This window comes from Crinia signifera, chromosome 5 (assembly GCF_055691185.1).
Source record: "Crinia signifera chromosome 5, ASM5569118v1, whole genome shotgun sequence".
Taxonomy (NCBI): Eukaryota; Metazoa; Chordata; class Amphibia; order Anura; family Myobatrachidae; genus Crinia; species Crinia signifera.
Genome location: NC_139221.1, coordinates 268,591,990 through 268,618,403, shown reverse-complemented (window position 1 = coordinate 268,618,403; position 26,414 = coordinate 268,591,990). Strand labels below are relative to the sequence as shown.

Genomic DNA, 26,414 nt, shown 5'->3' with positions numbered 1-26,414 from the left:
GCAGCTCCTGGCCAGTTCTGCTAACGTTGGGTGCATTTTTTGCTGAAAATTCATCTTATTTGCATTGTTATGTGACCAGGACACACAAGGAGCTTCCCATGATTAAAATGATATGCAGCATGCCTATACTGTATTTTGTGTGCGACTGTGGCTGTACCTGCATACAGAATGCTACAGTACTGTACTGTATGTTACAGTGATTTCCATGATTACACAATTTATATGCAGATACAGCCTCACTCACACACAGAACATAGGCATGCTGCATATCATTTTAATCAGCAGAAGCTGCTGATGCCCCCAGGCATTCCAAATGCCCTAGGCAATTGCCTAGTTTGCCTATGCCTAAGGCCGGCTCTGACTGTACCATGGGCTAGCCGAATATACAGTACAGTACCTGTATACTGTAGTAATTTTAAAAAAAAATACTGTACAGTATACAGTACAGTACTGTGTGCTGCATTACCTAATACAGTATTTGCGGATATGCCCTTAAAAATGGTGTTTCGGGGTAATTATTACTGTATCTGCAAATATTGGGGAAGATGAAGAACTGGCCCTTTGAGGGTGACCAAACTGCTGATGTGGCCCCGGATGAATTTGAGTTTGACACCCCTGCCCTAGTGGATGTTAGGGCATAAAATACCGTTTCGCCTGTCAGTACATGGCGGATCCCCAAAACACTGGAAAACACCATGTCGACCTTCTGAATGTTGATATACTGTAATGCTTGTGTCAATCTAACCACATGTCCACCTTGACCCATGTTGGCCTAAACACATGTAGACCTTGCTGTCTGTTAACCTATGGGTGTCGACACAATGCTTGTCAACCTACAGTAGTTGGTACTGTAGGTACAGGATCAGTACACAATCTAAATACAGTACAGTATGCTGTACAGTAGAGTTCAATGTAAAGTACCTAACAGGAGTAGTGTACAGTACTTACTGGCGACGGAACGGCGCAGGGCCTCCAGCTTCGCAGGCTGCCTTGTGACTAGGTCGCTCCATTTTCTTTGGAGCGACCTAATCCTGCGCAGCCGGCAGTACTTGCGCATTATTATCCTGCGCGCATCCTTATAAGCATTGCGCTTCTCCCGGTTATTGCTCAGAGGCTTGTCCCGGCAGCTAACCAAAATGATCAGCTCGGCGTAGCTGTAACGCAGCCTCCGAGCAGAATCCATTTTGGAAGTGAACACTCCCCAGCGCATGACACAAAACGCAGTACACATGGTAGTCAGTAGGCTAAAGTAATCAATCCAGGAGACATACTGTACAGTACTATACAGTGAATGGGTTTCTTAACTTTAATAAAATTGTGTCTTCATACCGTACAGTACATTATATGGGAGGCCTCTTACTGTATTAATTTATTTTAATAAACTGTGCGTTGTAGGTTTTTTAGTACTCAATATACGTTACTACAGCATACTGTACTTTATTTTGTTTTTAGTCCTGCGAATTTTTCCGTTTTCAGCGGAGGGCTTCCTTAATCAGTTATTGCAGTTTACTGGTCTCTGGCGCAAATTTGTTCTGCGAATTATTCCGTTTACAGTGGAATGTATCCGTATGCGGGTCCCCTTAGTTTTGCGAATTTTTCCGTTTTTAGTGGAGGGCTTCCGTTAGTAACACAAATTTGTTCTGCGAATTTTTCCGTTTTTATAGTGGAGGGCTTCCGTAAGTAGTACTCTAATGTAGGGACAAAAACTTGAATGATGGGACTTGCTGTGTTTGACATGTGACCTGTGTCGACATGTGACATGCGTGGAAGGCGGCCACCATTACAGTATACTGTAGGCAACATGGCGCACAGAAACAGGAACTTCTCTGATGCGGAGCTCCTGATTTTGCTGCGGCATGTGGACAAATCCTTGGCCAGTAATGCCGAGAAGCACAGCGCATACAGGAGCGCAAAGGAGGAGATCGAGGAAGTCCTGCACAGGGAGAGGAGTATCCTCTCGCTGCAGAAGAGGTGGAGTGACCTGCTTCGGAGACAGCCAGATAAACTGGCCAAATTGAGGGCCAAGCTCAGCAGAGGTACTGTACAGTACATGACATTAACAAAATTAAAGTACATTAGTACTGTAGTACAGTATTTACTGTTATAGCGGGTATGGATAATTGGATAGACACAAACGCAAGGGGACGCGGACACCTGTGAAGCCCGCGTGGGTAAGCGTTTATCTGTACAGGTATCCATGTCCCCTCGCGCCCGGTGCTCGCTGGGCTCGGTGGCTCGCTGCGCTCGCCACACTTTCTGTTCTGAACTCCACGGCGACGTGGATAGTGGGGTTATGAAAAAGTCGTTGGACACGTAACGCCGCCCCTCGTGGGCTCGCTGCGCTCGCCACGCTTCGGGTCGGCGTTGATAGTGGGGGTGGTTTACTGTGAAAAAAGGGAATCGGGACATCGGTCAGAATGAACTTAGGTCTACAGTCATTAGGTCGACCCCACTAGGTCGACTTGCAGGAAGGTCGACATGGGCCAAGGTGGACATGTGATTAAATTGACACAAGCATTACAGTATGTCAACATTCAAAAGGTCGACATGGTATATTCCAGTGTTTTTGGAATCCGCCATGTGCTGACAGGCAAAACTGTATTTCATGCCCTATCATCCACTAGGGCAGGGGTGTCAAACTCAAATTCATCCGGGGCCGCATCAGCAGTTTGGTCACCCTCAAAGGGCCGGTTCTACATCTTCCCCAATATTTGCAGATAATGGGAACGCCCATGAAACGCGGGGCGTATGCATAGGGTAATGAGGCTAAGTAGCCCCTCACGCCCCTCTACGCCCCCTGTGCGGCGTGTAAAGAATACGTGCGGCGAAATCGCCTGCACATGCGCAGAGTGACCTCTGCACATGTGCAGACGATAACCATCGGCGGGACGACCGCATGCGGAGAAATCTGCACCGATCAGAATAAGGCCCATTGTCTGGCGGGAATGCTGTAATAGGTGTGTTGACCAAATAAAATGTCGACCTTGACCAAAGTCGACCTAAAACCATGTCGACCTTGCTTTCTGTCGACCTAGTGGTGTTGACCCAATGCACTAATGTTTGAAAGGACACTACAGTATACTGTAAATGTTATTTTTACACAGGACTTCAGAGGAGGAGGAGGAGGGAAATGCAGGCCGATACAGCCCCCACCGCCTCAACAAGCGGCGCCGCTCCATCTGAGAGTAAGTCCTGTCATTTCTTTATTGAGTTTGTGTATTTTTTCTTCCTTTTCAACTTGTGTCTTTTGTTGGCGTGCCGTTGGCCGAGGCTGAGGGGACGCAATGCACTTTTCTAGTGTCCATGTCGACTGTGTCGACATTCAGTCAACAATAATGAAAAACTCGATGGTGAACTTTTTGAATGTTGACCATACCCATGTCGACTTAATAATTTAGTTTTCCTAATGACCATGTCTCCCTAACCCATGTTGACCTTCAGTCATGTCGACCTTCATGCATGTCAACCTTCAGTGGTCGACCTAATGCTTGTAGACCTAATGTCTGTCTTTCCTATGACCCATCTTTGTTTGCTACTACAGTACAGTATACAGGTTGAGTATCCGGTATCCGGACATCCCTTATCCGAATGATTCCAAAAACCGTGGTTTTTGGAATCATTCGAATTTTTTTTTTTTTTTTTTTTTTAACCCCTAACCCTCTTTTCATACTTACCAAGTCCCCGGGCGTCCACAGCAGGCCTCCGGCATCTTCTCCAGGGTCTCCAGCGGTCCCAGGAATGCATTGCGCGAGTGTGTGCGCGCGCCGGTGACGTCACCAGCTCCCGCACCCATAGACCTCACGGACACTTGTCCGTGTAAAAGCATGTATGGGGCCGGGCAGCTGACATCCGGCGATGTCAGATGCCCGCCCCCAACACATGCGTCACAGCCTCATTACCATGCGTACGCCCCGCGTTTGCATGGGAACGCCCATGAAACGCGGGGCGTATGCATAGGGAAATGAGGCTAAGTAGCCCCTCACGCCCCTATCCACCCCCTTTGCGGCGTTAAAAAAAATTGTGCGGCGATTTCGCCTGCACATGCGCAGAGTGCCCTCTGCACATGCGCAGATCGAAAACATCGGCGGAACGGCCGCATGGGGCCGTTACCGCTTAGATCAGATTAAGGGCCTGTATACTGTATTTGTGAAAATCTGAAAGTTTTCTTCAAATGTGATGACTGGATTCCCCTTTTCAAAGCTGCATACTAGAGATGCCAGTTCACCCTCCTTTCTGTAGTGTTAAGTGCAGACAGATAATTTGATTAAGGGTCGCTATAAACCTGGACTGCATTGTCTAAAAAGGACATTTACATTTGAATCTTGTATCTGTGAAAGGAAAAATCACACTACAGTATTAGCCTCCCCACTCCAAGTACACTAACTCATTAGCATTTCTATCTGGTAAAGCTCCACCACCAACCCCCACTAATGTATTGTCGTTTGTATTTGTGAGAAACTGAAGCCAACCTTCCCTCGATGATTTAAATAAAAATTAAAAGACATGAAATGTTAGCATTGAAAAATGTTGGTTGGTTTACAGTATTTAGCAAAATATTTTGTCAAAAAGTTATACTTCTGTGTTGGGGAAATAGGGACACTCGCGCGAGTGCCCGAAAAGGGGACGGGGCGTATGCAAATGAGGGCGCAGCTTATGCTAATTAGCCGCAACCTCATTTTCATACGAGAATAGACGCTGTGCAAAGGAGGCACTTGCCAGTGGCAGTACAAAATCCGGTACTGCACTGGCAAATGCCTCCTTTTGAAACAACCACTATCCAGGGCAGACGTAAGCAGGGAATGCACAGCGGTATGTGTCCTATCCACTTTGGAGCGGAGTGGATTTTCTAAAGTACAGTATGGCGGGCGCAGCACTTTATAAAATCCAGTCCACGCCTTTTTGTAAACCCAGTAATGAGTACAGTAACTTTATTTAAACAGCACACTTTCTCATTTTTCTCATCTTCACACAGTGCCTCCGCTTGAAGGCGAGGACACCCTGCCCTTGTGGGCCGTTACAGCCCCCAGCGCCTCAGCCGCTCCGTCTGAGAGTAAGTCCTGTCATTTCTTTATTGAGTTTGTGTATTTTTTTCCTTTCTCTCCTAATTGTGTCTTCTCTTGGCGTGCCATTGGCCCACGCTGGTAGCGTGGGCCAATGGAAGCCTAGCGCAGCCCTGCGTAGTCAGCGTTGTGTCCATGTCAGGGGGGTGGGGGTGGAGCGTTGCGCCAATGCCTCTGATGCACAAAAGGAGGCAATTGCCACTGGCAGTACTAGTGTACATCCGGTACTGCACTGGCAAATGCCTCCTTTTGAAACAACCACTATCCAGGGCGGGATGCGGTTAATTTCCCGGCGGTCGGGATCCCGGCGGTCGGAATCCCGACACTGGAATCCCGACCGCCGAAATCCCGAAACTTTCTCCCTCCGTGGGTGTCCACGACACCCATAGAGGGAGAATATAATAGCGTGCCGAGCGTAGCGAGGCACCGGGCCCGCTGCGTGGCGAGCGCAGCGAGCCCGCAAGGGGGGGCGATCCATGTCCCCCCCTTGTCGGGATTTCGGCGGTCGGGATTCCAGTGTCGGGATTCCGACCGCCGGGATCCCGACCGCCGGGATATCATATCGGATCCTCCAGGGCAGACGTAAGCAGGGAATGCACAGCGGTATGTGTCCTATCCACTTTGGAGCGGAGTGGATTTTCTAAAGTACAGTATGGCGGGCGCAGCACTTTATAAAATCCAGTCCACGCCTTTTTGTAAACCCAGTAATGAGTACAGTAACTTTATTTAAACAGCACACTTTCTCATTTTTCTCATCTTCACACAGTGCCTCCGCTTGAAGGCGAGGACACCCTGCCCTTGCGGGCCGTTACAGCCCCCAGCGCCTCAGCCGCTCCGTCTGAGAGTAAGTCCTGTCATTTCTTTATTGAGTTTGTGTATTTTTTTCCTTTCTCTCCTAATTGTGTCTTCTCTTGGCGTGCCATTGGCCCACGCTGGTAGCGTGGGCCAATGGAAGCCTAGCGCAGCCCTGCGTAGTCAGCGTTGTGTCCATTTCAGGGGGGTGGGGGTGGAGCGTTGCGCCAATGCCTCTGATGCACAAAAGGAGGCAATTGCCACTGGCAGTACTAGTGTACATCCGGTACTGCACTGGCAAATGCCTCCTTTTGAAACAACCACTATCCAGGGCAGACGTAAGCAGGGAATGCACAGCGGTATGTGTCCTATCCACTTTGGAGCAGAGTGGATTTTCTAAAGTACAGTATGGCGGGCGCAGCACTTTATAAAATCCAGTCCACGCCTTTTTGTAAACCCAGTAATGAGTACAGTAACTTTATTTAAACAGCACACTTTCTCATTTTTCTCATCTTCACACAGTGCCTCCGCTTGAAGGCGAGGACACCCTGCCCTTGCGGGCCGTTACAGCCCCCAGCGCCTCAGCCGCTCCGTCTGAGAGTAAGTCCTGTCATTTCTTTATTGAGTTTGTGTATTTTTTCTTCCTTTTCAACTTGTGTCTTTTGTTGGCGTGCCGTTGGCCGAGGCTGAGGGGACGCAATGCACTTTTCTAGTGTCCATGTCGACTGTGTCGACATTCAGTCAACAATAATGAAAAACTCGATGGTGAACTTTTTGAATGTTGACCATACCCATGTCGACTTAATAATTTAGTTTTCCTAATGACCATGTCTCCCTAACCCATGTTGACCTTCAGTCATGTCGACCTTCATGCATGTCAACCTTCAGTGGTCGACCTAATGCTTGTAGACCTAATGTCTGTCTTTCCTATGACCCATCTTTGTTTGCTACTACAGTACAGTATACAGGTTGAGTATCCGGTATCCGGACATCCCTTATCCGAATGATTCCAAAAACCGTGGTTTTTGGAATCATTCGAATTTTTTTTTATTTTTTATTTTTTAACCCCTAACCCTCTTTTCATACTTACCAAGTCCCCGGGCGTCCACAGCAGGCCTCCGGCATCTTCTCCAGGGTCTCCAGCGGTCCCAGGAATGCATTGCGCGAGTGTGTGCGCGCGCCGGTGACGTCACCAGCTCCCGCACCCATAGACCTCACGGACCCTTGTCCGTGTAAAAGCATGTATGGGGCCGGGCAGCTGACATCCGGCGATGTCAGATGCCCGCCCCCAACACATGCGTCACAGCCTCATTACCATGCGTACGCCCCGCGTTTGCATGGGAACGCCCATGAAACGCGGGGCGTATGCATAGGGAAATGAGGCTAAGTAGCCCCTCACGCCCCTATCCACCCCCTTTGCGGCGTTAAAAAAAATTGTGCGGCGATTTCGCCTGCACATGCGCAGAGTGCCCTCTGCACATGCGCAGATCGAAAACATCGGCGGAACGGCCGCATGGGGCCGTTACCGCTTAGATCAGATTAAGGGCCTGTATACTGTATTTGTGAAAATCTGAAAGTTTTCTTCAAATGTGATGACTGGATTCCCCTTTTCAAAGCTGCATACTAGAGATGCCAGTTCACCCTCCTTTCTGTAGTGTTAAGTGCAGACAGATACAGTAATTTGATTAAGGGTCGCTATAAACCTGGACTGCATTGTCTAAAAAGGACATTTACATTTGAATCTTGTATCTGTGAAAGGAAAAATCACACTACAGTATTAGCCTCCCCACTCCAAGTACACTAACTCATTAGCATTTCTATCTGGTAAAGCTCCACCACCAACCCCCACTAATGTATTGTCGTTTGTATTTGTGAGAAACTGAAGCCAACCTTCCCTCGATGATTTAAATAAAAATTAAAAGACATGAAATGTTAGCATTGAAAAATGTTGGTTGGTTTACAGTATTTAGCAAAATATTTTGTCAAAAAGTTATACTTCTGTGTTGGGGAAATAGGGACACTCGCGCGAGTGCCCGAAAAGGGGACGGGGCGTATGCAAATGAGGGCGCAGCTTATGCTAATTAGCCGCAACCTCATTTTCATACGAGAATAGACGCTGTGCAAAGGAGGCACTTGCCAGTGGCAGTACAAAATCCGGTACTGCACTGGCAAATGCCTCCTTTTGAAACAACCACTATCCAGGGCAGACGTAAGCAGGGAATGCACAGCGGTATGTGTCCTATCCACTTTGGAGCGGAGTGGATTTTCTAAAGTACAGTATGGCGGGCGCAGCACTTTATAAAATCCAGTCCACGCCTTTTTGTAAACCCAGTAATGAGTACAGTAACTTTATTTAAACAGCACACTTTCTCATTTTTCTCATCTTCACACAGTGCCTCCGCTTGAAGGCGAGGACACCCTGCCCTTGCGGGCCGTTACAGCCCCCAGCGCCTCAGCCGCTCCGTCTGAGAGTAAGTCCTGTCATTTCTTTATTGAGTTTGTGTATTTTTTTCCTTTCTCTCCTAATTGTGTCTTCTCTTGGCGTGCCATTGGCCCACGCTGGTAGCGTGGGCCAATGGAAGCCTAGCGCAGCCCTGCGTAGTCAGCGTTGTGTCCATGTCAGGGGGGTGGGGGTGGAGCGTTGCGCCAATGCCTCTGATGCACAAAAGGAGGCAATTGCCACTGGCAGTACTAGTGTACATCCGGTACTGCACTGGCAAATGCCTCCTTTTGAAACAACCACTATCCAGGGCGGGATGCGGTTAATTTCCCGGCGGTCGGGATCCCGGCGGTCGGAATCCCGACACTGGAATCCCGACCGCCGAAATCCCGAAACTTTCTCCCTCCGTGGGTGTCCACGACACCCATAGAGGGAGAATATAATAGCGTGCCGAGCGTAGCGAGGCACCGGGCCCGCTGCGTGGCGAGCGCAGCGAGCCCGCAAGGGGGGGCGATCCATGTCCCCCCCTTGTCGGGATTTCGGCGGTCGGGATTCCAGTGTCGGGATTCCGACCGCCGGGATCCCGACCGCCGGGATATCATATCGGATCCTCCAGGGCAGACGTAAGCAGGGAATGCACAGCGGTATGTGTCCTATCCACTTTGGAGCGGAGTGGATTTTCTAAAGTACAGTATGGCGGGCGCAGCACTTTATAAAATCCAGTCCACGCCTTTTTGTAAACCCAGTAATGAGTACAGTAACTTTATTTAAACAGCACACTTTCTCATTTTTCTCATCTTCACACAGTGCCTCCGCTTGAAGGCGAGGACACCCTGCCCTTGCGGGCCGTTACAGCCCCCAGCGCCTCAGCTGCTCCGTCTGAGAGTAAGTCCTGTCATTTCTTTATTGAGTTTGTGTATTTTTTTCCTTTCTCTCCTAATTGTGTCTTCTCTTGGCGTGCCATTGGCCCACGCTGGTAGCGTGGGCCAATGGCAGCCTAGCGCAGCCCTGCGTAGTCAGCGTTGTGTCCATGTCAGGGGGGTGGGGGTGGAGCGTTGCGCCAATGCCTCTGATGCACAAAAGGAGGCAATTGCCACTGGCAGTACTAGTGTACATCCGGTACTGCACTGGCAAATGCCTCCTTTTGAAACAACCACTATCCAGGGCAGACGTAAGCAGGGAATGCACAGCGGTATGTGTCCTATCCACTTTGGAGCGGAGTGGATTTTCTAAAGTACAGTATGGCGGGCGCAGCACTTTATAAAATCCAGTCCACGCCTTTTTGTAAACCCAGTAATGAGTACAGTAACTTTATTTAAACAGCACACTTTCTCATTTTTCTCATCTTCACACAGTGCCTCCGCTTGAAGGCGAGGACACCCTGCCCTTGCGGGCCGTTACAGCCCCCAGCGCCTCAGCCGCTCCGTCTGAGAGTAAGTCCTGTCATTTCTTTATTGAGTTTGTGTATTTTTTTCCTTTCTCTCCTAATTGTGTCTTCTCTTGGCGTGCCATTGGCCCACGCTGGTAGCGTGGGCCAATGGAAGCCTAGCGCAGCCCTGCGTAGTCAGCGTTGTGTCCATGTCAGGGGGGTGGGGGTGGAGCGTTGCGCCAATGCCTCTGATGCACAAAAGGAGGCAATTGCCACTGGCAGTACTAGTGTACATCCGGTACTGCACTGGCAAATGCCTCCTTTTGAAACAACCACTATCCAGGGCAGACGTAAGCAGGGAATGCACAGCGGTATGTGTCCTATCCACTTTGGAGCGGAGTGGATTTTCTAAAGTACAGTATGGCGGGCGCAGCACTTTATAAAATCCAGTCCACGCCTTTTTGTAAACCCAGTAATGAGTACAGTAACTTTATTTAAACAGCACACTTTCTCATTTTTCTCATCTTCACACAGTGCCTCCGCTTGAAGGCGAGGACACCCTGCCCTTGCGGGCCGTTACAGCCCCCAGCGCCTCAGCCGCTCCGTCTGAGAGTAAGTCCTGTCATTTCTTTATTGAGTTTGTGTATTTTTTCTTCCTTTTCAACTTGTGTCTTTTGTTGGCGTGCCGTTGGCCGAGGCTGAGGGGACGCAATGCACTTTTCTAGTGTCCATGTCGACTGTGTCGACATTCAGTCAACAATAATGAAAAACTCGATGGTGAACTTTTTGAATGTTGACCATACCCATGTCGACTTAATAATTTAGTTTTCCTAATGACCATGTCTCCCTAACCCATGTTGACCTTCAGTCATGTCGACCTTCATGCATGTCAACCTTCAGTGGTCGACCTAATGCTTGTAGACCTAATGTCTGTCTTTCCTATGACCCATCTTTGTTTGCTACTATAGTACAGTATACAGGTTGAGTATCCGGTATCCGGACATCCCTTATCCGAATGATTCCAAAAACCGTGGTTTTTGGAATCATTCGAATTTTTTTTTATTTTTTATTTTTTAACCCCTAACCCTCTTTTCATACTTACCAAGTCCCCGGGCGTCCACAGCAGGCCTCCGGCATCTTCTCCAGGGTCTCCAGCGGTCCCAGGAATGCATTGCGCGAGTGTGTGCGCGCGCCGGTGACGTCACCAGCTCCCGCACCCATAGACCTCACGGACACTTGTCCGTGTAAAAGCATGTATGGGGCCGGGCAGCTGACATCCGGCGATGTCAGATGCCCGCCCCCAACACATGCGTCACAGCCTCATTACCATGCGTACGCCCCGCGTTTGCATGGGAACGCCCATGAAACGCGGGGCGTATGCATAGGGAAATGAGGCTAAGTAGCCCCTCACGCCCCTATCCACCCCCTTTGCGGCGTTAAAAAAAATTGTGCGGCGATTTCGCCTGCACATGCGCAGAGTGCCCTCTGCACATGCGCAGATCGAAAACATCGGCGGAACGGCCGCATGGGGCCGTTACCGCTTAGATCAGATTAAGGGCCTGTATACTGTATTTGTGAAAATCTGAAAGTTTTCTTCAAATGTGATGACTGGATTCCCCTTTTCAAAGCTGCATACTAGAGATGCCAGTTCACCCTCCTTTCTGTAGTGTTAAGTGCAGACAGATACAGTAATTTGATTAAGGGTCGCTATAAACCTGGACTGCATTGTCTAAAAAGGACATTTACATTTGAATCTTGTATCTGTGAAAGGAAAAATCACACTACAGTATTAGCCTCCCCACTCCAAGTACACTAACTCATTAGCATTTCTATCTGGTAAAGCTCCACCACCAACCCCCACTAATGTATTGTCGTTTATAGGATACTGTATTTGTGAGAAACTGAAGCCAACCTTCCCTCGATGATTTAAATAAAAATTAAAAGACATGAAATGTTAGCATTGAAAAATGTTGGTTGGTTTACAGTATTTAGCAAAATATTTTGTCAAAAAGTTATACAGTATTCAGTGATGAAGCGCACATACTGTAGCGGTATAAAAGTGCAGCATCACCCATGTGCTCCCCCCAGTCCTCTGCCCCTGCAGCAGCATTCAGTTGGTCGACCTAAAGATGGTCGACAGTCATTAGGGCCTCACCACTAGGTCGACATACTGCAAGGTCCACATGGGACAAGGTCAACAAGTCATTAGGTCGGCATAGGATTTTTCACTGTTTAAAGAGCCGACAGGCGGTATTTCATGCCCTAATATCCACTAGGGCAGTGATGGCTAACCTTGACACTCCAGCTGTTAATGAACTACACATGCCAGCATGCCCTGCTACAGTTTTACTATTTGGCCATGCTAAAACTGATGCAGGGCATGCTGGGATGTGTAGTTCAACAACAGCTGGAGTGTTAAGGTTAGCCATCACTGCACTGGGGCATTGTGGGAGAATAAAATAGTGTGCCGAGTGCATGGACACTTAAAACTACAGTACTGTATGTCGACATTCGGATAAAAAAAAACAGTGAAAAACCCCATGTTGACCTTTCGACTGTCGACCTAGACCATGTCGACCTAAAGCTTGTGTCGACCTGATGACCTGTCGATCTTATCCCTAATTGTGGTGACATGTCTTCCAACAGCCCAGCAACCCCCTCAACAAGTGGGAGCTCCCAGACAGCTCTGGAGAGGCCGTATCAGCCCTCCACCTAGTAAGTACAGTACATGTTTTTGTTTACAGTATTTGTTAGTTTTTCTCTCTATGGGGCTGCATCAGATGTTACAGTACTGTACAGTGGTGCAAGTAGAATTTTTTTCTTGGTGGTACTGATAGCTTCCACCAAAAATGGGCATGGCCATGTGTCATGAGGGGGCATGGTCACACAAAGCTAGGGGAGTGACTTATACCCCTTTTAAACCAAAATCCTTGGTTGGACCTGATCTTTGTACACAGGAGTTTCCAGGGTTGAACCCAGCTTTAGACCCCATTTACAGTATGTCCCAGGTCGGACCCAGGTCTGCGCCATTTATACTGAACCTGGGTCAGCCCTGCTTTTCCCTTTGGATGACATTAAAAAATTTCCATTTTAGGACTGATAAACTTCCAGTCAACCTTCCGTCATTGATTAAAAAAATAAAATAAAAAAGACATGAAAAGTTAGCATTGAAAAATGTTGGTTTGTTTATTTTGTTAAATATTTTTTCAAAAAGTTTTATTCAGTGCTCAAGGACACATACAGTAGCGGTATAAAAGTACAGCATCAACCATGTGAGCTCCCCTGTGGAACCTGGGTTGGGACCATTTACACCACCCACGACCCAGGTCCAACCAGTGTTTACAGTAACTTCGGTCAGGACCTGGGTAGGAAACCAGTGTTACTGGACCAGGGTGGCCCCTTTTACACCAACACTGACCTGTGTCCAGTATACTGTATTACAGTATGGAGGCAAGTGCTGCTAATATACCCCACCTCCCTTCCATGCCCTCTTACACATGCGCAGAAATACTGTACAAGTGTGTCTGCTTGTGCTCACCTCTGAATTAGGCACTCTGTCTCTCTTCACCCCTCTCTACTGTACAGCATACAGTATCCTCTACGCTCAAGACTTTATTGTTACCTATTGTATTACAGTATACTGTATCAGCAAGCTCAAATTTTGGTGCAATTTTTTTTACAGACCTGAAATACCCAGAGGTGCCAATTGAAGAGGACATGACGGACACCTGCAGTATGGACACCTGGAGCTGTTCATCCCCGGAGCCCCAGGAAAATTGGAGCTACTGTTCCTGCCGCTCGGAGGAAGAAAGCGAGGTGGCAGCAGCGCTTCCTCCTGCATCCAGCAGAACTCCCCCAGGGTGTAAGTACTGTACTCATGGCCAGCAACAGCAATCCTGGGGCCCCATAAATTGATCTCTCTGGGGCCCCTTCCCCATCAAGCATAGTAGTGGTGTGGAGCAGGGGGGGAGTAATAGTGTGGAGAAGGGAGGGAGGGAGTAATAATGCAGAGCAGGAGGGAGGGTGGGAGTAATAGTGCGGAGCAGGGAGGGAGGGAGGGTAGGAGTAGTAGTGTGGAGCAGGGAGGGAAGGTGGGAGTAATGGTGTGGAGCATTGAGGGAGTTGTGGAGTCCACCTGTAAAGCCATATACAGTACAGTACTGTACTGTACCTGTGCACTACAAAATTCCCTCAATATTGCCATTCTGTATACTGTACAGAATGACCCATACTGTATGAAGAATGCCCCCCTTTAGTGCCTACAGTAATTACAGTATGCATTCAACCCCCCCCCCCCCCCCCCAATCACCTAATGCACAATGCCCCCTGACTTGTGTAATGCCTTCATTCATCAACACTCACTGCTGCAACTGCTTCTGCTGCATTGAATACTGGCCTACAGTATGGATAGCTGTCCTGAGATTCTGTCTCCAGGAGCAGCTGAAATGGGAGCTGCTCCATCTGTACATTACCGTACACAGAAAGTTGTGCTCCACTATGACAATTCTTATGACTTTATTGGTGTTCATACAGTACTGTACAGTACACTAGTGTACAGTACTGTACTGTATGTGCTGCAGTATGAGACACTATTGTTCAGTACTGTACAGTAAAGTACTGTATTTGTACTGTACTGTACAGTACCGTATGTACTGTACAATATGCTGTACTGTATTACTATTGTTACAGAAAATGATCAAACATTTCTTTTTCCACAGTGCATTCCCCTTGGCTACCTTGGCAGTACGAACAAACTCCTCCCCAACCATGTAAGTAGTAGTAGTAGCAGTACGTTTATTTATTAGGCGCCACCAGTGGCGCCGGAAGGGGGGGGGCGAGGGGGCAGCTTGCCCCCCCCAAAATTACTGAGGCGCTAAAGCAGCTGTGCGGGCGGCTGATTAATCAGTAATATAGGCGGGCGGGCGGTGGGCTGATTAAGCTTGATCCAGCCTCCCGCCCGTCCGCCTACAGTATATTACTGATTAATCGCAGCCGCCCGCCCGCACAGCTGCTTTAGCGCCTCAGCAAGAATCCGATTCCTATTCGCAGCCGTCCGCCCACATGGATGACTTCTGCGGGGAGATGTTGAGAACCAGCGCCCGCCAATCACAGTGGCTGTGATGCGTCCACAGTGATTGGCGGGCGTGATGCGGGCCGTAGGGAGGGAGACTGGTCGCGTGGATCAGTGCATGGGCGGGAGCCGCGGGAGCATCCTACAACAGCCGCAGCAGCAGCCATCACGCTGTGCTGCCACAACTAAAACTTAAAGGTACCTGTAAATGCTGCTCCTCTCACCCTCCCTTCCCCAGTGACTGACAGATCCAGGGGTTGTCATTTACCCCTGGATTCACACCCAAACAGGTTTATGTAATTATGTCTGATTATCATAATCAGACATAATCACATAAATCTGTTTGGGGGTGACAGTGCCACTTTTTCCACTTTTTACGAGTAAATGACAACCCCTGGATTAATGTCAGTCCTGGTGTCTCTGGCCACATGTACTGTATATGCCGCTGCCCGGTGTATAATGCCCACGTGTACAGAATATGCCGCTGCCCTGTGTATAATGCCCATGCGTAAATGCCGCTGCCTAGTGTATAATGCCCACGCATATACAGTACAGTATGCCGCTGCCCTGTGTATAATGCCCACGTGTACAGTATATGCCGCTGCCAGTGTGTATAGTGCCCGGGGGTAACATATAGCAATTTAGGGTGCGCCAAAATGAGATTATATCTTGCCCCCCCCCCAACCTAAAAACGTTCCAGCGCCCCTGGGCGCCACAAAGTGTCCACAGCGCCGTACATACAGTACTGTAGCAAACAAAAAAACAAATTACAAGGTAACGTACTGTACAGGGTGTGTTGAAAATTACAGCATACTGTAAATAGGGGTACAGTATACTGTAGCTGGTAGAACTAAAATCAGCATCAGTTCAGAAGTACTGTAGGTGTTGAAATGAAGTACAGTACAGTACAGTAGATGAAGGGAACAACAGGAGAGGAGCACAGGTGAGGTAAAGAGGTACTGTAGGGTGAGTACTGGAGGAAGGAGGGCCCTACTCATAAGAGTTAACAGACTACAGTAAAAGGAGGACGAACGAAAAACAATAGGATACTGTACTGTAAGTACTGTAGGAACAGATGGGAACGGAGGCATGATAGGAGGATCAAAAGAGGTTAGGAGGAGGGATAGGCTAGTCGAAAAAAGTGGGTTTTGAGGGAGCGCTTGAAGGAGGTAAGGGAATCAGAAAGCCTGATACAGTAGGTGGCGGGAGGTTGTTCCAGGAGGCAGAGGTAGAGTGGCGGGAGAGGAAGATGAGCCTAGCAGCAGCGTTAATAATGGATTGGAGTGGTGCAAGGCGTGTTCGAGGTAACCCAGAGAGAAGGATGTTGCAGTAGTCAAGGCGGGAGATGACAAGAGAGTGAATGAGAATTTTGGTCGTGTCAGTGGAGAGGAATGGTCTGATGCGTGAGATGTTGCGTAGGTTAAAACGGCAAGACTTGGAGAGAGCACGAATGTAGGGGGTGAAAGAGAGGGAGGAGTCAATGATGACACCAAGGCCGCGCGTTTGGTCGGTGGAGGTGATCTCGGTTTCACCAATGCTGATGAAGATACTGTAGTGGGAAAAAGGGTACTGTACAGTACAGTATGTTCGGGGGATGGAAGATTAGAAGTTTAGTTTTAAACTAGTAGTAAACTGACAGTGCTTTTTTTTTTACAGCAACTCCTGCACCATCAATTCAGGATGAAGACCAACAAGGTACAGTACAGTTTTGTACTTCTTAATACTGTAACTTACAGTACAGGTGTTTTTAAACCTTTTTTTTTTACAGTAATTAAGGCTTTCACCACTGTCTCTCAACTTAATTCCCCACACGGTGCCTTGTACAGTAACTGTAAAGTACTCAACTTGTATTACTGTTCTAAAACTGTTAATTTTTTTTTATTTTCACAGATGCCATACGAAGTGAAATCGGGAGACTGATTGCGACCGAAAATGAAGTTTTTAATTATATTTTAAAAAATATATAAATAATTTATTTTGTTTTAAATGTGCAGTGCTATTTATTTGTGTTACTACAGTATCCATCTTAGTAGTAGACTACTTTTTTTTTTGTGGTTGATCACCCCGCCCATGGAAACGGAGCCACCAGGGCAATCCCTGGCCCGCCAGCCGGCCGACCCCAGCGCGCAGCATGTCACTTGCCATCTCCCCAGCACTGGCACAGTGGGGGTTGAGGTGAGCGAGCTGGCTGCCTCACTAATCCACTGTCCCTTTGCAGCATTGGGCATCTGGCAGCGGGTACTGTATACTGGGATTTACAGTAAGATTGGACTCCATGCAAAGCAGCAGAGATTTGGAGACAGGGAAGTTATAAAACAAGTCCCATTCTACCCACCCCCCCCACCCCCCCTTAATGGAATTACTGCGGTGAATTACAAGGTGAGCAGGAGCCGGACAGCCAACACAATAATCTCCCCTGGTCTCCTTCACGCTGCCGGACAGCCTCTGCACTAATCCCCGCTGGTCTTCCACGCAGCCACACATCCCAGAGCATGGGCTCTGCCGACCTGCAGCAGCGGCAACGCTGCTCTCTCCCCCCGGCTGCTGAAGCTCACGCTCCACTGGAAGCACCCTCCCCCTTCACCTCTCCCGTGGTCATCTTCTTCCTCCCGGGTTCCATTGGCAGCACAAAGAAGAAGGCTGGCTCTATACCTAGCAGCTACAGTAACTGCGGAACACAACAGACACAGGTACTCCCACTCCCCTGCTCTCTCTCACACTGTGCATCTACAGTATACAGTACCCTGCTCTCTCTCACACTGTGCATCTATCCCCTGCTCTCTCTCACACTGTACACCTATCCCCTGTTCTCTCTCCCACTGTCTCCCTATCCCCTGCTCTCTCTCCCACTGTCTCTCTATGGCCCCCATTTATCATTGATTGCATTTACAATGCGATCTGGGCGGAATATTACAGTACCTCCAGGATCGCATTGTAAAATGCGATCATACAGTATCACCGGGATGTACTGTATCACCTGCTGTGCGCAGGGACAGGGCTACGAAAGGGGGGCTGATACATCGGGCAGCTTCGCATCCCCCATAGAAACCTATGGGGGATGCGGCCGGCGGTGCTGCAGGGGGGGATCGCAGCAGGGATCGGAGATTCCTGCTGCGGTCCACCTTAATACTGTACATTTCAGTGCTACAGTACTTAATATTTGTGCATCTGTATCCCCTGCTCTCTCTCCCACTGTCTCTCTATATCCCCTGCTCTCTCTCTCTCACACTCTCTCCCCAATGAACCCCGCCCCCCCAGCATTATACACACACACACACACACAAAAGCCAAATACTGTACTACAGTATATGCACCCGCACCCCCTGACACACTTCCCAGGTCACAGCACAGACACACAGGTGTACTCATTACTCACTGACACACTTCTGCAGAGTGCGCACAATGCCTGCTACCCTCTCCAGCCGCGACCTCCAAGCTACAACTCCCCTCACAGCCGCAAAGCCGCCTACTACCTCCGCAGTGCCGCTACCCTGACACCCACCACTGCACTCAACTCTCCGCCGCTGCCTGCTACAGTACTTCAGCACCTGCAAGGACTACCGGTACTTTATTGACAAAACACAGCATTGACCAAAAATATTGTACAGTACATTACAGCACTTCATTTTTCTTAAAACATACAGTACAGTACAATACAGTGCAGGAGAAGTGTTATTTACAGTATGCATGTAATGTACATTACATTACATTTCATTCAATGACGTCAGGCAAGACCCTGTACAGATGGTTTGCAGTTTGTCTGGGGACTTAACGTAGAATACTGTATAATAATAAAAAAGTACAGTAATTCAATCAGTCCTAACACAGTATTTTAAGTAAAGTACAGTATTTTACAGTACAGTAGGTGACAAGAAAGCTTTTTCCAAGGCAGTGGGTGTCTCTTTTGTCCCAAACACGCTTGATTTTGCTCATGGTAGAGTGGTATGGGGAGAGAAGAAAAAAAGAATAGCGTTAGTACTGAATGGTCACAAGGATTTCAGGGGGGGGGGGGGAGACACATGTTGGCAGGGGAAGAGGAGGGGATAGAGGGAGAGAGATACAGTAATGTTCAGTAAGTTCATGGGTGACATTTACAGTATTAGAGATCGATGGTGGGTTTTTGGCGATTTTTATCGCCAAAACGGCCGTTTTTTCATTGTTTTCCCAAATCCATTTTTTTAATGGGTGGCGATTTGCGGCATACTGTAAATCGCACTTTTCTAAAAGTGCGATTATTTTTAACTCCGGAATTCGCATTCGTGTGCTTTATTTTAACATTCTTTTTACAGGTGGGCTACTAGTCCCAGTGGGCCTATTAATGCCCCGCATGCTGGGACTTGTGGTTCCCCAAGTCCCAGCCTGCTTGGGGAGGTCTGCTGGCACTTGCAGTTCTCCTGTATTAAGCAATGCTAGGAATGACAATTTAACCCTATCAGGCCGGCGTCCAATGGCCAGGGACGCCGGTGACAGCCCCGGGCTTCAGCCCTGGACGGGTGAAGGCTGGGGGGGGGGGACCCCTTTATTGGGGGGGGGGGTCCCCACTCCTCCAGGTACCCCGTCCAAGGCTGACCAGCCACGGTGCTCATGGTGCGGCCGGGGGACCTTGTGTAAAAAGTGTCCCCCGGCTGTGGCATGACACTGCGGGCTGTTGGAGCTGGTTTCAAAATACGGGGGAACCGCCAGATTTTTTGTCCCTCGTATTTTTGGAACCAGGACCGGTCCAAGAGTCCCGGGCTGGTTTCAGAAATATGGGGGACCCCTACGCTTTTTGTCCCCCGTATTTTTGGAACCAGGTCCGGCTCAATGAGCCCGGGGCTGGTTATGTACAGGAGGGGGGACCTCACGCCAATTTTTTTTTTTTTTCAATCACAAAATCGCACATTTCCAAAAAATTGCAACTTTTCATGACTAAAAAATCTCGCCCCATAAACTTACTTTTTTCCATTTCATTGCCTGTCCTTTGCTCTCTGTCCCAAACACGCTTGATTTTGCTCATAGTAGAGTGGCATGTGGTGGATACAGTAAGGGGAGAAGAAAAAAGAATAGCGTTAGTACTGAATGGTCACAAGGGTTTCGGGGGGGAGACACATGTTTGCAGGGGAAGGGGATGGGAGAGAGGGAGAGAGATACAGTAATGTACAGTAAGATCATAAACGTACTTTTTTTCCATTTCATTGCCAGTCCTTTGTTCTCGGTCCCAAACTCGCTTGATTTTGCTCATGGTAGAGTGGCATGTGGTGGATACAGTAAGGGGAGAAGAAAAAAGAATAGCATTAGTACTGAATGGTCACAAGGGTTTCGGGGGGGGGAGACACATGTTGGCAGGGGAAGGGGATGGGAGAGAGGGAGAGAGATAATGTACAGTACAGTAAGATCATAAACGTACTTTTTTTCCATTTCATTGCCAGTCCTTTGTTCTCGGTCCCAAACTCGCTTGATTTTGCTCATGGTAGAGTGGCATGTGGTGGATACAGTAAGGGGAGAAGAAAAAAGAATAGTGTTAGTACTGAATGGTCACAAGGGTTTCGGGGGGGGGGGGGGGACATGTTGGCAGGGGAAGGGGATGGGAGAGAGGGAGAGAGATAATGTACAGTAAGATCATAAACTTACTTTTTTTCCATTTCATTGCCTGTCCTTTGTTCTCTGGCCCAAACACGCTTGATTTTGCTCATGGTAGAGTAGAAAAAATAATAGCGAGCGAGAGATACAGTACACATGACAATCTGTAAGAGTGTTGTACAGTAAGATCATAAACTTACTTTTTTCAGGCCAGTGGTTCTTCCTTGTTCTCTGACCCAAGCAAACTGCAATGTGTAGTACATGTCAAGTAAACATTGAAGGGAGGGAAATACAGTAAGTTGTGAGGTGGACAGCGAGTAAAAGGAGAGGTACTGTACTGTACTGTACAGTACAGTATACTGTACTGTAAGAGACTGCTGCGAGGGGTTCAGTTTTACAGGTACAGTACTTTATACTGTATTATACAGTACTGGAGAATCTACATAGCAGTTGCATGCCCATTTCGCTCAATGACGACAGGCAAGACGGTGTCCAGATGGTTTATGTACTTAATACACTGGACACGTGTCAGTTTTTTTTCCCAAAAAGTCCTGATCCCATCCAAAAGTTCTTGTTTATTTTTCGGTTTCACTTCATTCCTGATGAACTTCTTCATTTGTGCCCAGACCATTTCAATTGGGTTCATGTCCGGTGACCTAAAGTATACGTAGTACAGTACATACAAAAGTTAAGTACGTACTACTGTATTAACATACTGTACTGTACAGTACAGTAGTATTAAAATCACGACTGTACAATAAGTAGTGTACTGTAGTTCAGTAAATGCTGTTCGAATAATACTCACTCTGGTGGTGTGCGTTGCCAAATTATTCCTCTCTCTTCCATGTATTTTGCAGAAGCAGAATGTTTTGGGTCATTATCTTGGAATACTCTGTGTCCAGATGGATAGTATTTTCTGATAAATGGCACCAAAACACGATCGACTATTTGTTCTTGGAAGAAGATCTTATCCATAATCCCTACAGAGATACAGTAAGATGCCATTAACATGTACACATTTCAGGGTTCTGAGTTGTTTAAAACTACAGTACAGTAGAAATGTACAGTACAGTACCTTCAAAAACTAACATAGGTCCAGCACCCCTGCGAGATATACCTCCCCATACGTGGACTTTTAATGGAAACTTTGCTCGTGGTTTCAATGAGATAAAGGTAGGTTTGCGGAAGGACATTCTTGAGAACCTCTCCATAGAAACAGAAGTTTCATCTGTGAAAAGTACATCATTAAATTTTTCGGCACTGTCAATCCACTGTTGAGCTTGTATCACTCTCTTTTCTTTATTGACATCTCTTATCATGGGATGCAGCCTACAGGTACAGTAAGTAAAAAAAAATTAGGACCATTGAGACATTAAATGCTTATGACTTGCAGTATACAGTATTGTAAAATTAAGGTTGATGTACTGTACAGTACAGTATTTTACATTACCTTGTGCGACAATATCTCCATCCCATTGTTCTTCGCATCCGTTTCACACTGGAAACTGAAACGTCCATATCATAGTCCGAATGAAGAATGTTTTTTATTTTTCCAGCAGTACGCTCATCATCACCACAAGTTAATTCTTCTACAATCTTTTGGACTTTCCTATAGTACAGTATAACACAGACAAAAATGATTGTACAGCATACTGTACAGTACAGCAGGCATGTCCAAACTGTGGACCTCCAGCTGTTGTGAAACTACACATCCAGGCATGCCTTGCCACACTGTAATTGTACTTTACAGTATCTTTCTCTAATAGCAAATCGATGGCACAGCATGATGGCAATTGTACAGTAGTTTCACAACGGCTGGAGGGCCACAGCTTGAAGCCGCCTGGTACAGTACAGTATACAGTAGTAATGTACAGTACAGTAATTATAGAATCTGCTAATACTGTATAGAGTACTGTACTTACAATGTGCAGTGAGAAGGAGTTCTGTATCTGGGGCGCATCCTCATAGAAGCATGATTGCGCACAGTCTGTAAATGAACTTCAGTACCACTTTCTTTCAGCCAAGCCTGGATCTCTCGTGTTGTCTTGTTATCTTGCTTCATCTTGACGATGATCTGGCTCATTTCTTTGGTGATTTTTGGCGGCATGTTTAATCTCAGGAACTGTGGAGACAAGATACAGTAATGTACCGTAAATACTGACCAGTAATGGAAATTTTGGTACTTCGGCAACAAGTCGACTGGCTGGCAGCCGGGCAGGCAGGAGTGAAGTTGGGGCCGGACGTGCAGCCGGTAGGGTTGCCTTCCCTTAATTAGTGGTATGCGATGCGATGGGCGCCGTGATAATAGACAAGTACTGTACCAAATACACTGCCCAGAATCACGGCACTTTGTGAGAGGAATCCTGTGAGCTGTAGTCACTTCAGACGAAACCGGAAGTGACGTTACGACATTACACAAACGTCTACAAACAGCCCACGATATAAAGGATCTACAGCAGTGTTTTTCAACCACTGTGCCGTGGCACACTAGTGTGCCTTGAGCTGTTCTCAAGTGTGCCCCCAGATCTAGAGATGCCCGAACCAGTTTACAGCCATCACCATTTCAACTGTTATTTACTGGTCTCTTCTTTTCGTGTAAAGAGCAATGTACAGTATTTTGTTTTTGTTACCTGTGGGGACCAGTGTGATTTCTTTTATACTGTATGGGGCCAATAGGTTTGTTTTTTTTTCCTGTGGGGGCCAATGAGTTTTGCCCTGTAGGGATCTCATGGTGTGCCTTGGCAATTTTAAAATCATATTTAGTGTGCCGCAAGGTAAAAAGGTTGAAAATCACTGATCTACAGTATAAGAGTGCCGGATCGGGAGTGACGTGAACACGCACCCTGCGCTCTGCTGCGTCTGAGCGTCAGGGTTGCCAAGACTACCCTGTAAGCCGGCAGCGGCAAACAGGAAGTCCCGCTGTTCCTCGCAAAGGACTATGGGACACGTACAGTAGTTCTACACAATTAATTAGAGTCCGGCCAGGAAGCGGGAATAGACCAGGTACTGTATACTGTATAAAGGGCTCATACGCAGTAATGCAGGACACCTTAAAAAAGTCCTCTGCGGAGGAAGAAACGCGTTGGTGGACTGTGTATGGGACAGAGAAAGGAATCGTTGGACCAGGACCTTTGGCAGTACTAAAGCCCAGCTGATGTGCCCTGGAGAGACTACATCTTTAAACGCATATGGGACTGGTGAGAACTCAGTTCCCATAAGATTTGACTTTGGAGATTACAGCGCAGAACAAACTCCTTCAAGCGCCCGATAAGTGACCTTTCCCATTTTTTCTGTTATAAAGTACCAAATACAGTACAGTCTCCAGGATTAAAGGGATGAGGTGGCAACCCTAGCGGCCGGTAATGTGTGGCTTCTCCCTGCTCATAACAACACAGAGCAGGGGGAAGGAGCAGGGGCAGGAGAAGGGGAGGCGCAGAGGCGGTCCGCAAGTTGAAAGCACGCGCGGTGTACACACACACACACACACAGCGATGATGGATGAAAAATTATCCATCATCGCTGGCATGCTGGTCAAATCAGCAGACGGGAGACTTTGCTAGTGTTGTGTCTCCCATTGGTGGCCTACACTATACACACTTGGAGATTTACTGTAGATCGGAAAATTGGCAAAAAGTAGCATGATTAAAAAGAAATGGGTTACTTGTGTATTATCAAGGCGCCCCCGATTTCCATCGCAGGGCATTGTACAACCAAAAATCACATCGCATGTGATATGAAGCGATAGGAACGATTTTTAATTGTACAGGCAACCAGATGAGTACCCTGATGGGTAATGACTATTTTAAATGCACCACCATTGTTAACGAGACCCCATTATCAACACCAACCCGAAGCGTGGCGAGCGCAGGCAGCCCCCACTACACACGTCGGCGTGGAGTTTGGAGTTGATTTTACAGTACAGTATACTGTATAGAGCGCAGCGAGCCACCGAACCTGAAGCGTGACGAGCGCAGCAAGACCCGTGAGGGGACGCGTAATACACAGTACAGTATCTGCTGTGCTGTTTCATGTATACTGTATTAATAATAATGCAATGACACCACAGGCTGCTCCCCCTGTATAATAATTTGTGTCATGGCATTACTATTAATAATAGTAATGCCATGACACACCCTGTGGTGTCATTATTATTGTACAGGGGGAGCAGCCTGTGGTGTCATGGCATTATGCCATGACACCACAGGCTGCTCCCTCTGCATAATAATAATGCCATGACACCACAGGCTGCTACCCCTGTATAATATACTGTAAAAGTAATGCCATGACACCACAGGCTGCTCCCTCTGTATAATAATAATGCAATGACACCACAGGCTGCTCCCCCTGTATAATAATTTGTGTCATGGCATTACTATTAATAATAGTAATGCCATGACACAAATTATTATACAGGGGGAGCAGCCTGTGGTCATGGCATTACTTTTAATGTAATGACTGTACAGTACTTACAATACACCCACAGCTAGGGGATTTTGTACACAGCTAGGGGATTTTTTTTACACAAATACAGTATGACTGAGTCTGCGAAATAGTCTATTAATATGCGCAAAAATCCCCCACCTGCGAAAAAATACGTTACTGTACAGTATTTACAGTATTACACCAACAGTATTTACAGTTGCACAGATTATACGAGAATACCCATACAGTAGTAGCAGCCTGCCAGTAGTAGCCCACCCTAATAGAGTATTGTCATCGCTAGTCGGGGATCTGCGGCCTATACACACCAGGCAATTTTAACACGTACAATATTCTAAATGGCGCTATCTCTACTGCACTGCACTGTACTGTATGTGGCATCCATGTTGATCCCTAAAATGGCGGAAAATCACGATACCACGTGATCCTATTGCTGTGACTACTTCAATTACTAGTACAGTATGCGGGAAAAAATGCAAAATGATCCGTTATTTACGGTATTACAACAATATTACTGACAATACCCCAATCCAGGATTTATTACACATTATACGGACAATACCCATAGCGGCAGCCTGCAGTAGCCTAATAAAGTATTCTCATCACTAGTCGGGGAACTCTGGACCATACACACCAGGCAATTTTCAGATGAAAAAATCACGATACTGTATCACGTGCTCCTACTACTGACTAAGCCTGCGAAACAGTCTGTAAACATGAGAAAAACACCGGTCCCCTCGTTTGAGGAAAAAATACGTGTTTTACGGTATTACACCAATGGTATTACGGAGAGAACTAGTATTTAGCAGCCTACAGTAGCCCACCCTAATAGAGTACTGTCATCGCTAGTCGGGGATTTGCGGCCCATACACACCAGGCAATTTTAACACATTGTACAATATTCTCAATGGCGCTATCTCTACTGCACTGCACTGAACATCAAAAATCACGATATCACTACTCGCTACTGTATACAGTTACAGTAGTCTGCGAAACAGACTCTAGTATTTACGGACAATACCCATAGCGGCAGCCTGCAGTATCTGAATACAGTATACACAGCAGGCGATTGTATACAGTATTCTGCACCGGGTGCATTTGAACAGTAGGGAAAAAAGGGAAACATCTTCATTCAGGGAAGGGTGGGAAACGAGCGCTTCCGCGCAGGGACCGTTTTGTAGTGCTGCTTACTGTATACTGTAATGCAGCAATCAGTGAAATGTACAAATGACTACAGTATAGTATAAATACTGTACTGTATAGTGTACTTACTGCTCCAGCGAGAAGATACAGTACTGTACTCTTCTTGCGGAAGGAAGGCAGTATGATGGTAACGCTTGGTAGAACAGGAACGCAGCAACAACTTGACTTTGGATTCAGCAGAATGAATAGTCCAGGTGTACAGGTACAATCTCGTGCTTGTATACAGGCAAGAGATGAAGAGACGATCCGTAGCAATTCTACACGGTTTAGATGCAGAAAAACAAACTGGATTGTTTGACAATTTTAATATCTGTAGCTGAATTTATGCTGGCAGACAAAGGAAATCCTTCATGAAGCTGATAGGTGCATTTGAATTATGTACAATTACCAGCATAACAAAAAGGCAGACTGCAATTAACATATGACTGCAATCAACATCTTATTGTGTGAGGTGTCGGTCTGTGTCTGAGTTTGGAGAAA

The 26,414-nt window shown here is 47.2% G+C and overlaps 2 protein-coding genes across 2 annotated transcripts; one reads left to right on the top strand and one right to left on the bottom strand.

The window, feature by feature from the left end:
* Positions 1–1,801: 1,801 nt before the first annotated feature.
* LOC146005803 (uncharacterized) lies at positions 1,802–17,030 on the top strand. Its single transcript, XM_083145230.1, has 8 exons — positions 1,802–2,036; positions 9,648–9,725; positions 10,196–10,273; positions 12,308–12,376; positions 13,344–13,523; positions 14,380–14,430; positions 16,389–16,427; positions 16,623–17,030. The coding sequence occupies exons 1-8, from the start codon at positions 1,802–1,804 to the stop codon at positions 16,697–16,699; spliced, it is 807 nt and encodes a 268-aa protein (XP_083001356.1). The 3' UTR covers positions 16,700–17,030.
* Positions 17,031–20,369: 3,339 nt separating this feature from the next.
* On the bottom strand, positions 20,370–26,052 carry LOC146079702 (uncharacterized). Its single transcript, XM_083186366.1, has 4 exons — positions 26,004–26,052; positions 22,214–22,413; positions 21,742–21,900; positions 20,370–21,620 (listed from the first exon to the last, which is right to left on the bottom strand). Exons 2-4 carry the CDS (start codon positions 22,396–22,398, stop codon positions 21,335–21,337), a joined length of 630 nt encoding a protein of 209 aa, XP_083042492.1. The 5' UTR covers positions 22,399–22,413; positions 26,004–26,052; the 3' UTR covers positions 20,370–21,334.
* Between the last annotated feature and the right edge of the window lie 362 nt (positions 26,053–26,414).

Bases quoted from the DNA above. Each gene is read 5' to 3' on its own strand.
- LOC146079702 (XM_083186366.1), bottom strand. From the start codon at position 22,398: ATGCCGCCAAAAATCACCAAAGAAATGAGCCAGATCATCGTCAAGATG. The intron at 21,901-22,213 runs GTAAGTACAGTA...ACTGTACTATAG, and splicing joins ACTCCTTCTCACTGCACATT to GAAAGTCCAAAAGATTGTAG. The intron at 21,621-21,741 runs GTAATGTAAAAT...CTGTACCTGTAG, and splicing joins TGGAGATATTGTCGCACAAG to GCTGCATCCCATGATAAGAG.
- LOC146005803 (XM_083145230.1), top strand. From the start codon at position 1,802: ATGGCGCACAGAAACAGGAACTTCTCTGATGCGGAGCTCCTGATTTTG. The intron at 9,726-10,195 runs GTAAGTCCTGTC...ATCTTCACACAG, and splicing joins CTCAGCCGCTCCGTCTGAGA to TGCCTCCGCTTGAAGGCGAG. The intron at 12,377-13,343 runs GTAAGTACAGTA...TTTTTTTTACAG, and splicing joins CCGTATCAGCCCTCCACCTA to ACCTGAAATACCCAGAGGTG.